This window comes from Chiroxiphia lanceolata, chromosome 1 (genome assembly GCF_009829145.1).
Source record: "Chiroxiphia lanceolata isolate bChiLan1 chromosome 1, bChiLan1.pri, whole genome shotgun sequence".
NCBI classification, from domain to species: Eukaryota; Metazoa; Chordata; class Aves; order Passeriformes; family Pipridae; genus Chiroxiphia; species Chiroxiphia lanceolata.
This window is the reverse complement of record NC_045637.1, coordinates 85,662,841-85,678,990: the sequence shown is the minus strand read 5'-3', so window position 1 is coordinate 85,678,990 and position 16,150 is coordinate 85,662,841. Positions and strand designations below refer to the sequence as shown.

Genomic DNA, 16,150 nt, shown 5'->3' with positions numbered 1-16,150 from the left:
TTAATTCATAACATTTTATGGCACTGTGGAAAAAGTTCCTCTTCAAACATTAAAGACAGAGAGTTCATCCTTCCATACCCCACATAAAACCAAAAGTGTCTGCCTACATTAAAAAAAAAAAAATCCAACCATAAATTAAAATTTAAGCTACATTTAATTAAGGTTCAATTGCTTCCTTGCTTTGAAATGTAATAACATTTTCAATACATTGTTCTTGAGACCTTTAAATCTTCAAATTCTTTACACTCCATGACATTAGAAAGCCACATTTCACTTTGTTAACAGTGCAGTTTGTGAACATGTTAACATCTAACAGTAAATATGCGTATGTAACATGTCATTAAGAAAGACACCCCTCCTATAAAAATATTAACATTTGCTTACAAAAGCAAAGTCAACTTTAATCTGTACTTGCTGACAGAGAGGATAATATATTGCAGGCAATTCTGTTTTATCCATGGGTCTCACAATATTAAACTTTCTTTTACTTCCCCTCCCCCCTAGTCTTTTGTTTTGTTTTAAAGCAAACCAGTCATGGATTAAAAATATTTCAGCTTTATTAAGGAAACCACTGAATCAATGGAAAAATTGCCCTGTGAATAAGGACAGGTTTTCACACTAGATAATGTTACATGGATTTTTCAACCATTAAATTGCAACACTATTACTTTCCCTAGATTACTAAATCTACACTGATACTATCATAAATAACGTCTATTGATCAGTTGCATGTCATTATTGGGAAATTTTGTCTTCAGTATGATGATGCTAATCATCAGATTTTTAATTATTTATTTTAAATCGAAGCATTAGAGAGAATGTTCAAATAATTTCCTTTTATCTATTTAGTATAAATAAAGAATATCCTACACTAATATTTATACAGGAATTCTAGTTCAGTACCTTAACCATAAATGTAAGGCAACGAATTACAAGTAATAAACCACTTACACGATTTAAACACAGTTAACAGTTATGTGATTTTCCAAAAACTACCCAAAGTTTGTGTTCAACTGACTTGTGTGACATTCTTTTAAACCTTAATTCTTTTAAAGATTATTCTTTTAAATCTTAAATCTAAATTCAGTGTTTACAGTCCAAATTTCTAATGCACAATTCTTATCACTATATGCTATTTAATAAAAATAATACAGCAACAAGTATAGCAGCACTGTAAAATGCAACTACTCACTGGAATTAGCAACATTCAGTAATGATATATCTAAATGTGACAAAATGAAAACACACAATGCCTAGAAATACTAATAGCTGAACAAAATCAAAGTATTAAAGTATAGGAACAAAATCTGAAAGCATGAAATACTCCCAAGCACTGTAAAGAATCTATGCCAGTGATGTGAGTGGCCTTCAGATCACACCTCATGACAAGTCAATCAGTCCCATTTTTTTTCGTTAAAGTATTGCAGTCAGTTTAGGAACATCTAGTACATGAAAAAATAAAAAACAACCTGATGTGTTTTACAGAATTTCTTGCATAGTACTTTTGAAAATAATTCTCATTTATCAGCTATTTACATATTGAATTGTTTCATTTAAGTTGTAACTTTTGAAATCTGCGGGAAGAATTCTATAACATTTTATTTCAGATAAAATCTGCAACAACTGCTACTATAATTAAAGTTTAGACATGGAAGAGATTACCGTATATATCGGTATCACGATTAATTAGTATTTTACGTTATCCTTTACTCAGTGTAAATTTACATCTATTTTTTCCAGTGGAATTGGCATTTTAGAGAATGTAAGTTTAGTAAAGTAACTGAATCTTTTACTAGCTCCAAAGACTCAGGTATGCTGAATGTATGCAATGTTTTCAGGAACATTTCTTAGAGTTTTGCAATTAAATTTTACTGCCCAGCTAACTAAATACATAGGTTGCATATGCCTTGTAATTAAAATACATCATTTCTGGAGGATGTTCTTTGCCACAGTGGAGTTTTAGAAAAAAGTCAAAGGAAAAATATTACACCAATATAAAATTAGAAAAGCTCCACAGAACTCACAGCTTGTTATACAAACACACTCAGAGAGCTTAAAAAAATTCAAGAATATTAAGCATATTAAAAGTTTAAAGCAATGCTTAGAACTTCTAGCATCCTTTAATTTGTTTTTACATCCTTGTTTGATGCTGTAAGGCTTTGTTCTGATGCTATGCCAGTGAAATTGCATCACCATGAAGCAATATTATGCAAGAATGTCTGGCTAAAATTAAAATGCTATTTCTCAGCATCACATACTTACAGGAAAAATGCAGTTCAGGCATTCATAATGCAATTATGCAAGCCAATATATTTGGTAAAAACTTAATGAAAAAATAGGGTAATGGAAAGCTAGTATGGATAGCTGTATAGGAGGATAAACACCAGACTACTCCCTTCTGTTGCCCTAGCTACTCCTTTGGAGACCAAGTCTATCACCAAAGATGTTTGATACAGTTCCACTTCAAAAAAGTCAGAGCAATAAAAATCAATAGAAGTTGAGGATTTCATAATGTAAAGGCAGACAGTACTGATTTTTTTTTTAAAAATTAAGTTTTTCCCAAACCATCAGCTGTTATGTAAAACATACCTAGTCTCTGCAAAACAAGTTGCACGTTAGAGCACAAACACTGACAAAGATGTTCTCTCTATTCAAATCCGAGCATTTCATACAAGCAGGCAACGTTCCTGTGTTACAGCTCTTTATTGTCTCTGAAACAGAGAAATTTCCTGAATAATGTTTTCTGCCTGCTAAAATGTAACACAGCATCATCACAATAAGATTAAACTGCAGCAAACCTATTTAAACCAATTTGAATCCTAATTCAAATGGATTATCAATAAATACCAGATGTACACTGTTTACAAAGTAAACCATCACCTCATTCACAGGAGACACTCAGTTAAGATACAATATTCTATACAGATTCCCTCAAGATCATTGTGATTAAAACGAAAATGAACACAACACCGAGAGACCCTAAACATCCCAAAATGACAACTTACATTTTTTGCCTGATATATTTTTAAATATAGTGAAGTTGAACAACTATGTCTATTCCCAACATCCAAAAGTAAAAAAAGTCTCTTTATGTTTCATCTTCGATGTCTAAAATGTTCAAGGAAAAATAGAAACTTGTGTCCATGGACTATTATAACAGTGGAATTAATCCTTGTTCTGTCACTTCTGGCCACACAGCCATTCTAAATCATACTTTCTGTGAGGTTAAATGTGCATGTCTCACTGCAACAGTTCTTTCACAGAAATGTTTTGTGTACTTTAAGTTATTTCAATGCTGCTTTACACACTAAGAAAACAAGAAAAAACATTTTTTACCACAGCAAATCTTTATTTCTCTTGTTTTGCATGCCTGTAAAACATACTGAGAAGCTTTAAGATGCACAATGCTCTTCTTCCACAGATGAGGAAGTCGAGAGAATATACATATATTTTTAAAGCTGCATAAACCACAAAGCCAAACTTACACAGAACAAAGAACAAATCTAGCATTACTCAGCAAGAAGACCAGAAACATGCACGCACACATACACCCTGACAATTCTAATAAAACTTAAGGAAAAAAAGAAATACTGCTTTGTTATGCAAATATACCATTTCAAAATTGAGAAAATTAAATGATGTCATTCAAGCTAATATCCTTACCTCAATGGAAAAGAGGCAAGAGACAACAACAACCCTCCCTCCCCAGCAACCCCCTTGCAAACATTTCTATGAGGTTTGGCTTCAATAGCAGTCTGTAGCATTTAGCCTCAAGAAGAATTACCAAGAGAGTTTTGGAACTGCTTATTTTAAGAAGTTTGCATTTGTTCTGCCAACCTAATTTATCTGGACAATCAGTGAAATGCATATATTATTGTGTAGTCACAGATTTTTCATAGCTTCCATTTTTAGTGTTTAGAACAGCAACTTAGTAAATGGTTTATAAAAATATAAAAACATAGCCATGTTATTTCTTCCAAGAATTTTAATATGCCTCCATGGAAGCGTGTTCAGACGCACAGTAAAAAATAAATACATAACAAACTAATGTAAGACTTAGCAAAGGAAAAAAAATGTTTTAAAATAGCTTTATATTATTACTCATCCAACAAAACACATGCATTTCTTTCATTTAATAGCAATGTTTTACCAGTGTTCAAATAGCAGATACTGCATATAATTGTTATATCCAGATTTTTCTTAAAACTGCTACTTTAAGACGTTAAATAGTAATAAAACAAATAAATAAACAAACCAAAACACACAGAGATACACTCATCCTTCTGCATGAGCAATAATTTAACCACAATGAAAAAGCTCCAAACGTCAGAGTGTACAATGAATGATACTGAAAATCACCTACACTCTTGTAGACCTGCGTTACCCTCCAATCTCAGTAACCTGTAGCAGCTAGCACCAGTTGCAACACTTCAAAGTGAATCATATATGCTTTTCTTTAAACCTGTAAGAAACAAATTACACGGTGGTTTGGGTTTCTTAATAGCTTGATGAAGAGGGTGGATGGATCACTAAAATATCCAATCTGAGAAAAAGAAACATTATATGAGAAACAAGTTGTTATCACAACAGAAACCTGCCAGTCATCCCCAAATTTCTGCAATAATTTTTCGGGTAGCCAGGTTAAAAAGCATGTTTACAGAAAGTAAACCCTTAATGAGGTCTATCATAAATAAAAACAGTAAAGCTAATGCTCAGCCAGGATGATTGCACTCAGAGCTGTAAGAGAAATAAAATATAATGTAAATTTAAGACAGCATCCCACATTGACTTTTCCAGCCTTGGCATAATTTCTAGACAGTAATGCTATACAACTAATAATAATTTCTTAACTTCTTTTCTATCTTTCTACTATAATATCTTAAAATCTGAGAGCTTGAGCAATCATTGACATCAAAGCCTTCAATTCCACCTTTTATTTCAGGATCATCCTACTACAAAATTTTAGATGCAGATGAGCATACAACAAAATATGTTAATGTCTACGATGACTGCAGCTATTTTGTAGCCATTAATTTTGCACTTAATAAATACCAAGCCAAACCCTGTACTAATTTTATTAATCAAACACTTCTAGAGACAAATCTGCAGCTTGACCCAGTTTAATAGCAAATCTAATTTTGGGGATCAGAGCAGAAAAGACTGCAGCTCTTTTTCTAAAAATGCTGACATTTAAGTAAACCTTACCAAAGAATGCTTGCCTGATTGAGGACTGACATTTCCTTTCTCTAACTCACTTAACTGAAAAATAGGCTTTCTGGCCAACTCCTACAGTACCCCAAGGCAGCTGTATATCACTTTCAGTTGCAACTTGTGAATACTTTCTTTTTCTTTCTGTCTCTTTATTTTGACATGCATATTATGTTAGCTGATTTCAATCATGTTGCATGAGTGGATGACATACCTTAAAAGATTAAGTTTTGCCACCTGGGACTACTCCAGAAATTCAGTACTTTATAGCATCTCATACCCTTCTTCATCCTCTATGCGCCTGCATTATCAATAGTAGCTTTCTTCCCTATTTTATGCTTAACGACAAGTCTTTCAAGGCTGCAGTTGATACAAGTCAGCTTGAAGTGTCATTCCCTTCTCATTCCCATTACAGGATGGAGCTGCTCCATTGTGTACAACGCTCTGCTGCCATCTATTTGACAGAAGAAATACAACGCCACCAACACCACAGCTGGGTTTGCCTTCCCTTTTCCCCAGCTCTCTCTCCCCCTGCATCAGCTGATAGAAGAAAACCCTCAGGGAAGTTTTTGTCACTCCTCCCTGCTCATGTCCAGATGCAGAAACCACTTCGGCAATTACTTTTGCACTAAAAAAAAAAAACCAGCTACAACTACAGCAGAGATTTGATTACTGCAAACAAAAGTAGAATGATATGATAAACCACTCATATCTAAAAAGGGAATCCAATTTAACAACATTCTTCCATTTATAGGCCAGCTCTAAAGTTTGCTTTAAAGCAATTATTTTAAAAGTTACAATTTAATTACGTAGCCACAGATCACATCGAAGGCATGATTTCAACAGGTATCCAGACTCAGCTGGGGCTATGGCATTGAATGAACATGGATTCATTGGCTGTCCCCCTTCACTACAAAACACTTAAAATTCAGAAGTCAGGAAGTCACATCACAGAGCCTTAAAGCAGAAACCACACACAAAGCACGAGATGAAGGAGGTGGTACTTTATCCGTCATCAGGGTCACAAAGATAAACACCACTTCATTCATCACAGCATTCAGCCTGCTCTGTATGCGACTGCACAACACAGGAACAGCAGCTGAAAAAAGTCCCCAGCTTGCGTTTGTAAAACATCATGCAAGAGACACTTGCTAAAGTTGCAAAAAACTCTAAAGGAATCTATAATCTTCAGTTACAGATTCGTGACAGTGTACATTCTGTTCTTTAAATACTAAGCCATATGGAAAAGTCCCGTTTCAGGGCTCAGTCTGGTCCTTTTCACGTCCCTGATTAAGTACTCCATTTTTTATAAAAAATTTTTTTTTACATGGCTGCTTTCCTGATACACTTAAACAACATATTTATAGAAATGTACTTCAGCATTTACCCTGGAAATGATCCATAAGAAAAAACAGCAAAATGAAAGACTACATAAAAGCAAAAATGTAGCACACAAACTATAAATAAGGTCACTGTGATCCAAAAAGCGTATGAACTCTTGCATATTTTTCTATAGAGGGGGAAAGAATACCCCAGCTCAGAGCAAGAGCAGGGAGAAAAGGAGGGTCTTTGTTGAGGGAGGAAGGAGGAAGGTAAGGAGAAAATGAGAGATGAGGAACAGGAGGGCATGGAGGCAATACCAGCCTGCAGCAGAAGTTATGAAAGTTCTTCCATAGTATTAAAATATACCCATAAACATAATGTCTTCATCTTCTCACTGGTATTGACATAAACAGTACTTGGTTTGGGAAGTAATTTGTTAATGCCTGTATTTATTAATAAATACTAGTACCACTGAGTGCATTATTCCATTGTTCTTTTTATGCATTCATAACATTTTCAGCCATAATACATGTAGTTAACTAATAAAGTTAATCTATTTAATAAAATTGCACTAAGTTCCTTACTAACACTTGGTTTTAAATCTATTTAGTCTGACAATACAAGTTGCAATTATAAAGATTGTATAAAACTGCCATAAATATTTAGTAGAGCAAGTGAAGAGACATATATAATTCCAATTGCTAGCTATTACTGGAATTACCTTTCCTTCAAGGCCACACAGAATCTGTTTGAACAGGTACTGCACAGGTACTGCCCAGAATAATTCAAGTGTAAAACTACCTAAAACCTGATTGCTTAGAAGGAATTAGGTTACTTAAAGAGTTTAAGCTACACACAGCATAACATCACATATAAGGATTTGAAAAAAAAAATCACTTGAGAGGCTTATTCTGCCCTCTGGTGCACTCCATCCCACAAGGACACAGCATCCTGCACAAAACCCAGGAAAGCATCCAAATAACTTCAACAATCTGAAATTGAAGCAATTAAAGAGTGTGCTGAACTAAATTAAGACAGTTCAGTACCTTACAAAATCATACCCTGTGTAATACCAGCATGAGCAAAAGGAGTAAAACATTCTGCAAGACAGAAGGTAACGCAGCTAATGTTTATTCCTTTGTATTTACAGCAGAGAGCCTAAATGCCCTGGCTAAGGACCAAGACCCCATCATCTAAAGCCCTGTGCAAATACAGAATTTGCTGGTTAGCATAACAAATTTTAGAGTGAGGTTGTGTTCACAAGGCTAGTGTTATGAGCTAGCACCACCAGTAAAGAGATGACAGGAGACTGACAGTTACCAAGCAGGCCACAGAATATGGTACCACAGGCCCACGCTAAAGTCCAATGATAATCAGCAGTACCTTAGGGCAGTAGGCTCTATATTTATAGTCTTGTACTATAAATCAGGTTTGGAAACTCAGTTTTTGGCTAATAAATTGAACAGCCATACATGCTAAATTAGAAGTAATTTGATATCATATTCAGACAAAAAATATTCTATAAAGCGTACCTATAAAATTCTCTAATTACATAAAACCAAGGTCTGTTACACTTATTTTTCCCTATGAATAAGTCTTACTACAACTCTACAGAGTATTGCTAATGTCCTTTAAAATTAACTAGACTAAAACTTGTTACACTGAACAGCCAAAACACTCGTTCTATAAAACACACAAAAAAAGTCCATTAATTTTCTCAGAAGCCATGAGCTTCTGTGACATTCATAAGAAGCTTAAAACCTATGCAATAATACAACAGCATACTGAATGATAAGAACCATGAGGTACAGTACATAAAACATTTATTATGCAACCTGTAATGACTTATTCTAAGCCTTCTTACTAGTGCAAATACTGGCAAAGCTTTACAGTTAATTCCTTGAATTATTTAGCCTACAGTTTCATGTAAGTAATACTGTATTAAATAATGAGAAAAGTTAAGAAAACTCGAACACACAAAAACAATAAACCCAATCTTTTGCCATGAGAAAGCACTGCAGGATCAGAACCAAACCGGGTATGTACAAAAGTAGCATAATTAAGATTACTGATTGGCATTTACATGTGACAAAAAAAAAATAATCCACCCTACAAATTAGAGGGGAGCATTCCTGTTTAACACATGGACCACAATACCAAAACACATCTCCAGTGCAAAAGAATTACTTTCAGAATTAATTCATCAAATAGACAATGACAGCAATCACCAGAAGCTATTTTGCTTCAGTGTTACTGAGATACCTAAAGCTAAGCAAAAGCATACTGAAGGATTTTCAACATAAGGAGCTTAACAGAGAGCTGCTCTGTAAGGAGGGCACGTTCCCCAACCTGGTTACTGAAGAGCATGAGGACAGACCTTGAAAGGATCCCACAACTCAGCATTTAGGAGACTTCAATACTCAATTCTGACTTAGTTCTGTGCTAAGTTATTTAGTGCCTTGACTATCCTCATAGCTAAGTACTCACTGTATATGTGCAGTGGAAGTAGGTTCTTCACATGAAACTGCCTCAGAGTGACACCACCCTCTCCTACACAGACTTTCTCATAAATGATTTTCAACTATGCTAACTGCATGGATAAAGAAGGAATCAGAAAAGAGGACTGCCCCTACACCATCACTGATAAAACCTGCAGGGGAAAGTCAGCAATAGATAATTTTAATTATTTGATTTGCCTGTGTCCTAAACAGAAGGATTCCAGTTTCCATACCATGTCCTAACCACTATCTTCTTCACTACAGAGTTGCACAGCACCATTACCCCCAGAAGACTCTTCTCAGTGGTATACAGTGACAGGAGGTGAGGCAATGGTCACAAACTGAAATACAGCGAATGTCATCTAAAAATATGAAAAAATTTCTGGTGGTATGTGTTGGTTTTTTACTGTAAGGGTAATGGAACTGCACAGGTGAGGAAACAGTTGCTCTGGGGGTCTCAATCCTACTTAAAACTTGACTGGACAAGGTCCTTTGCAGCCTGCTCTAGCTGACTCCACTTTGAGTAATGGGGTTGGACTAGACAGTCTCCAGAAGTCCCTTCCAACTTTTAACCATTCTGTGATTCTGTTAAATTATACGATGTAAACTTTTTCTTGTGTACTTCGAGTTTCCTCTCCCTGTAGACATCCCACTTTCCCACCAAACAGCATGCAAGCTATAACTTCACGATGTAATAAGAGACATGGGTGAGCACAGGCTTTTGCATAAGTTGGAATTTTCCTCCCTGAGCTCTGAAGACCTATGCATTACTAGGCTATTTAATACTTGACTCCTAGGAAAGCAATTGCCATAAAACCAGAGCCATTTCTTCAGTCCTACATTTAACTGCTCAGATACATTAAAAAAGTTTCAAGTGCTGAAAGCAAGGTATCTTTTACTAAGGTTACACTGCCTTTTGGATTCAGAAATTTGTCAAAAAATATTTGCCAGCTTCCCTAGTTCAATACAACTCAAAAAGAAAATCTTAGAGCACAGTCAAGTACTGATGAGACCATCTGTCCTTCGGGAAAAACCAGTTACAACCTTATTTCTATGTGTGTGCCTCCTCTGAAACCTGTGCAAGAAGAGACATTTACATCATTTTAGCCAACCTATCATTTGGATAATTTATTTTCAAGACATTCAACAAACAGAGGGATATGAGTATAGAGTTCTGGATAACAGAATTTGAATTAAGCCATCTGCATGCTACTATACACAATAATAGATTATTGTTTAGAATTAATATACTGTAAACAATCACTACCATGAAACCAAATTAAATGAAAACAAATCACAGTCAGCACATCAGATTCCCAATGAACTAAAATTCAAAGGAGGAGGACATATAAAGACTGGATAGAGAAAATGAGGCTGAAATGTTTATTTAGTAACTATGAAGTGAATGTGCCACTGTTTTCTGAACATCCAATGGCAAAGACACGGTGCAGAGAGCTAATCCCTGTTTCTCACCAAAACAGACAGGAATGTACACTGGATAATTTGTTCCTACTGATGATATCATTCTGTTAAGTTTACTGTTTTTAATAAGAAACAAGTTTCAGTCTTCTCTCACTTTCTCCCATGTACAAGACCCGATCAGCCTCCCAGTGACCTACTTTATGAGTCACAGTCCTCACTATTTATGATTCAGAAAAACGTCTTCTCTGACAGTATTTCCCAGACTACTGTGGGTTCATTCCAAGAACCAATTTCATCTTCATTGGTTTCCTACAGGAAACCAGACCAACTTCCTATGATTTTATTTTCCTTCATTTCAGCATGGCTCACATAAACTAACTGGAAGTGAGAGTGATAGAAAACTTTATTCTGCATAAACACAAGCCAACATAAACACCACTAAAAAAATACTGAAGATGTCACTGACTCAAAGCCACCAGAACATGAAGCAAGCTAAGATTAGAAGTTCCTTTCCCTCCTTCCCCAAACATGATGCACACAGGCAAACCCAGTAAGTTTATATAACCAAAGTTTAATAGTAAGAGCTGTTCAGGTCTCTGGTGAAGACATTCACCTGAACAGATGGCCAGGTTCCACTCCCTCTTTCAGCACTGGCAATTGTTTTAAAATGGTAAGCACAGTTGGACCGTTTTTAAGTCCTACCAATACCATAGTCAAGTCCCCCAATCACCTGAGTCAACAGATTTGGGGTGCCTACCTTCTCTCCTCAACTGCAATAACAGAAGTACTACTGGAGATGCTAGGAAGCGAGCACACTTCAAAGAAGTCCATCTAGACTTCATATAGGACTGTTAACTTTGCTTAAGTATAGGCCTGTTGCATGCAGGTTAGCTTCTAAGAGAGCCATTTTCATTGTCCTTCAAGACACATTAGATTTCCAAAAGCTAAGACTGGGTCAGATCTTCATGGCTTCAAAATGGTCATGCAGTGAGATATTTGAGGAATGAAGTTTCCTGTATCCCATGACAGAGTCATGGAAATATCTATAGCAGCATCAGCATCACCACCACCACCTTCCCCTTCATGCCACCTCAGTGCTGTGATTGAGCTGCAGCAGCCACATGGAGGTAGCTTGGTACTAGAATATTAGTACCACGCTAACATCATCTAAGGAGGACAGGTCATTTCCATGGAGATTGCTATACAGCTAACCAGTTCAAGAAAAGGAATGCTGGGACACCTAGCTGTGAACTGCAAATACTCCAGCATAGTTTGCTGGCTCAGGTTTCACTCTGCAAAACAGCAGTTCAATCGCCTTCTGGACCAAGGCTGCCCTTGGATTCATATAGCCTTGTGGTTATACTGCTCTACTTGAGCTAATAAACCCAACCAGACCCATGTTTACCACAGAGCAAGCTGGATAATTCAATCATGCAAGCAAATTATAAGCAAAATTATTCTCATTTCGTCTTTATATTCTGCTGTTTGTGTTGTCAACAACTGTATTCTTTCAACATGATTTCCTCTTGCTGGGTTTCAAGGCTTACAGAATGATAGGAACAACAAGCTGCTTTTCGTAGGAAGGCTGACTTACAAAACTAAAGGCAAACTGATTTTCATGAAGTTTAAACGCTCCTTCACTTCTCAGCTCAAGAGAAGCCAGGGAATATTAACACTTTAGAATACTTTCACATCTCACACAGTCATGACAGGACATATGACTAACACACAATTTATTTTAATGACAATTTGGTACCTGGCCATCAGCTTCAGTTTGTAATAATGAAGAATGAATAAGTATTTTGCAAGTAAATAAAGGTCACCTGTTAGTAAACTGAGATTTTCCATAATACAGCAAAGTAGCTTAACAAACATAAAAAACAAATTAAAGTTATCATCTCTACTATTAATTTCCTTTCCGTTTGATGCAGCAGTACTTACCAAGGTCAAGTGACTAATCTTTAACAAGCCCTTCTTGTTCTAGTTTCTCCGACTTGATTTTTACAATCAAAACCCCAACAGTTTCATAATACTGCAAGTAGCAGCAGAGCTGTTTCTCAGTCTTTCAAAGAATACCACCTGCATGAAAACTGGTATAGGTAAAGGCTTTCTAGAAGTGACACATTCTGATATATGTATTGATTTTAAATAAACCTAATCATGTTGTTTTAAGCACTGTTTGGCCTAAGAACACTGCATAACTTCTCCACTAGGTCTGATGAGCAGCAAACTCCACAGCAAAAGTTGTTTCATATGGCAGAAAAATCAGATTTTTAAACCAGTTGATTTTGTTGACAATGACAATTCAACCTCTACTATTGACATCATAATATATATTCAGTAGCAAACTCGTGCAGTAACTTAGCACTGCAGCAAGCACAACTATCTTGATTTAAAGCAGTGTTTACCTCTTGAAGTTAGCAGTTGTTAAAATGGCTATAAATGCTGCAGTCTAAAATAATCAAGGCAATATACCACTACCGCCACCACACATTCACAATTCTTGTTGCCAGAGGCTACTCACCTTGACATGGCTCTGAGCTCCCAGGTTGTATATTTCAGAGGGTTTGACTTCATTAATGATCTTCACCAGGCAGGTGCTGTCAGTGAGATCCCCGTAGTGCAGCTTCATGTCTTCAGAGTTTAAGAACAGAGTTAATACACTTAATCTCAGAACAATACTACATTCTTGGTCCAAATCCTATTTTACGATAAAATCTGAGTAAATATCTATCGGAAAAAGTTAAGAGATCATCAGCTAAACATGGTTTTGCTTGGTGGTTTTTCCTGCTTTAAGCACAAAGTACATTTCTCCATAGGAGTAATGAATACCATTTTAGGTTCTCTTTTCAATAGTCTGATTTATCTAGCAACATTTATATCACTTGTTTAAAACGAATAACTAGTTTACACTTCATTTACTCAGGTTGTATAAATTAGTTCAATGTCATATATAGAATTCCACAAAAAAAGGGCATTTTTAATTTGGGCTTCCAATCTGTCAGTCACAAAGGTTTTAACACCTTCTTAAGCATACATCAACAGCTTTCTTCTTCTTCTTCCCAAGATGTTGCACATGTTAAATTTCTCACTGCGAGTCATTTCACAACACAAGTGCCTAAGGTATCTACAAGATGAACATTTAGATAACATTACAGTACAACCTGCTGCATTTGTTACTATTGTTTTTCATTCAAAAAATACAGATACACACTGGAAAGCAATTTCAGAAGACAATTCAATTGTCAATGAAACATGCTTCATGGTACTACACAAAATTCAAAATTTTGAATGCAGCTAGATGCAGCTGTTATTTACCCTGTCCTAACTTAAGTTTCTTTCTGATTTGTGCATAAGAAAGTGGGCAAGAGCTCCCATCAAAATTAAGAGAGTAAGTTGCACTGGTTTGTCAAATTGTGCTTGATTTCAGACCCTGACCTGTCAAGAAGATATTGCAAAAGTGAAATTCACAGAAACAGATCTCTTTTTGCTCTTATTTAAAAAGAAAAAAAAAATCACCCCCACTGCTATTGACATACCTTTCCAATAAAAACTTATAACTAAGTTATAAGTTTATATTTACTTGCCATATTCATATAGGTTTTCATTTCATGTTTATGACCTTAATAAATTTATGTTTGCACTGCCCAAACTCCAGGAAAATGAAGAAATTCCTATTTCAGTATAGTTTAGCAGTTTTTCCATTTGACGATGGTCACCACTTTTCTGGGACTGTATCATCTACAGCTTTAATCAACTTGATTACTTATTTTCTTCCTTTTTTTAAGTCCTGAAATACCAGGCTTATTACAAGAGACTATCACAGGAATGCACAGTACATTTTTAATTGTTGCAGAGATATGTAAACTTGTTATTATTTATATGGTTTAGGTTTATCTTTAATTTTTTTTTCAAAACAGTATAAGGCAGCAAAGAAGTTACAGATAACGCATTTCTCAGATGTTCAGCCCTGTACATTCCCTTATAACAGGTTGTTGAGGCTCTTCAGGTCGATAAAAGTCATACAGCCATGGTATATTCCTGAAATTTGCTTTTACATCCCACATTGCTTGAAAAAGACATTGTGACGACACTTCAGACCCAGTTGAAGCTGTGGCTAACAGGTAATGGAATGGTAACAAAAGTTTGTTGTTGTTTTTTTTTTTAAAGTGATAACTGTGATTTAATATGAAGGCTGGCAAGCAGTTTGTGACCATTCTTGTGCATACCCCTCAATTATCTGCATTGTGGGCTACCTTCATTGCTGACACCAGTTCTATAGAGGCTGTGCTAGAACACACATTTCCACTGGTATGGAATACAACTGTTCTGTTTCCTAAATTAAATTCAATACATGAAAGTAGTTCCGCCTGTGGGAAGAGGAGGCTGTTACAAGAGGAGGCTCAGGGAGCAGCAGCAGCTCTCTAAGAGCCTTGAGGTCTGCAAGAGCAACTAGTTCCCCTCCAGCATAGGCAGCTGCTATGCAGGAAAGAGGTGCCACAGCCTGTTTTCCTCTTCCTACACATGCAGTTCTGCCATCATCCCCAAGGCAGAGTACAGTTTCAGAGCTTCTCAGGGGAAGGTGGGCTGCTAGCTGGGCTGAGCCAAGCAACAGAGATACCCTCCCACTATTACCTTAAATTTAATGCTCTCAGGGGGAGCGATCATTTTGGTCTGCCATCAAGTCTTCAAAGCTTCTTGTCCACATTGCTTTTTTGAGGAGAAACAGAGCATAAAGCTATGTCCATTTTCTGATTCATGAAAAAGAGGTCTTTCAAGAGTAATAGGCTAAGTGGAAAGACGTACTAGAATTGGGGCTTGTTTGGTGCACAAATTTTTAAACACAGATCAAATGTCAAAACCTCTGGGCCTTAGTACTATTAACCAATCTGAGAACCTCCTTAGCAAGCAACAGCCGGAGGACTTGCTTCAGGAAGCACTTTTTTTTTCCTTCTTGTGCTTCCTACTTTTTTTTCATATAGAAGTTCACTGTCAATGAAGAGTACTATCTTGCAACATGTGATCAGTTCTTCAAGGGAAGAACACATATGGTAAAGATAAAATTCAGGTTTGCTCACATAATGACTACTGCCTCTTTGCTTCCTCCAGTAGTGCCTGGAAACCCATTGTTTCCAAAGAGTTTCCATGGAGCAGCCTTTCCTGAGATTCCAAGTCCAATTCCTTCTCCTCCTCTCATTCATATAGCTGCATTCTTCAGTTAAAGGAAAATGAGATAAGAAATGGGGAAAAAACTTCAGCGTCTGCTTTCTTTTTCTTTCTTCCATCCCTTTCCTTAAATGTTTGTGTATGTATTTATCACAGTCTACATTGTCTTCTCAAATCACTTTTCATATTCACAAGATGGTCCTCACAATGCACAGGTTCCTGTTTCATTTCATTTGCTTCATTTTACCTCATGAGCCAAGAATACAAATCATGGGAAACAGTTCTTACATTGTTCTTGACAGAAAAACAGGTTTCAGCATTTTTCATGAAGATATTTTATTCAATTTTACCCCTGTCTTAATCAGATATTTTAAGTAAGTAGCAACTATTCACAGCAAATACCATGTCAGAGTCATGTAAGAAATTAAGTATTTTTTTTTTGAAAATCACAAGCAAAGATCAAGTGAAATCTATAAGTTACATTATGTATTACAACTTGATAAAAATAAGCTCTGTTCAACCATGGTGTGAAG

At 36.0% G+C, this 16,150-nt stretch overlaps 1 protein-coding gene across 2 annotated transcripts in view; it reads right to left on the bottom strand.

Annotated features, from left to right (window-relative positions):
- GMDS (GDP-mannose 4,6-dehydratase) overlaps nucleotides 1-16,150 on the bottom strand; it is a 417,655-nt gene that overhangs the window by 329,496 nt on the left and 72,009 nt on the right. For both annotated transcript variants that reach the window (XR_004359692.1, XM_032702498.1), the window contains exon 4: nucleotides 12,976-13,085. Coding sequence is in view for 1 of the 2 variants with exons in the window: in XM_032702498.1 (XP_032558389.1) it covers nucleotides 12,976-13,085 (110 nt within the window). In the remaining variant the exon portion in view is untranslated. The remainder of the gene's footprint in view (nucleotides 1-12,975; nucleotides 13,086-16,150) is intronic.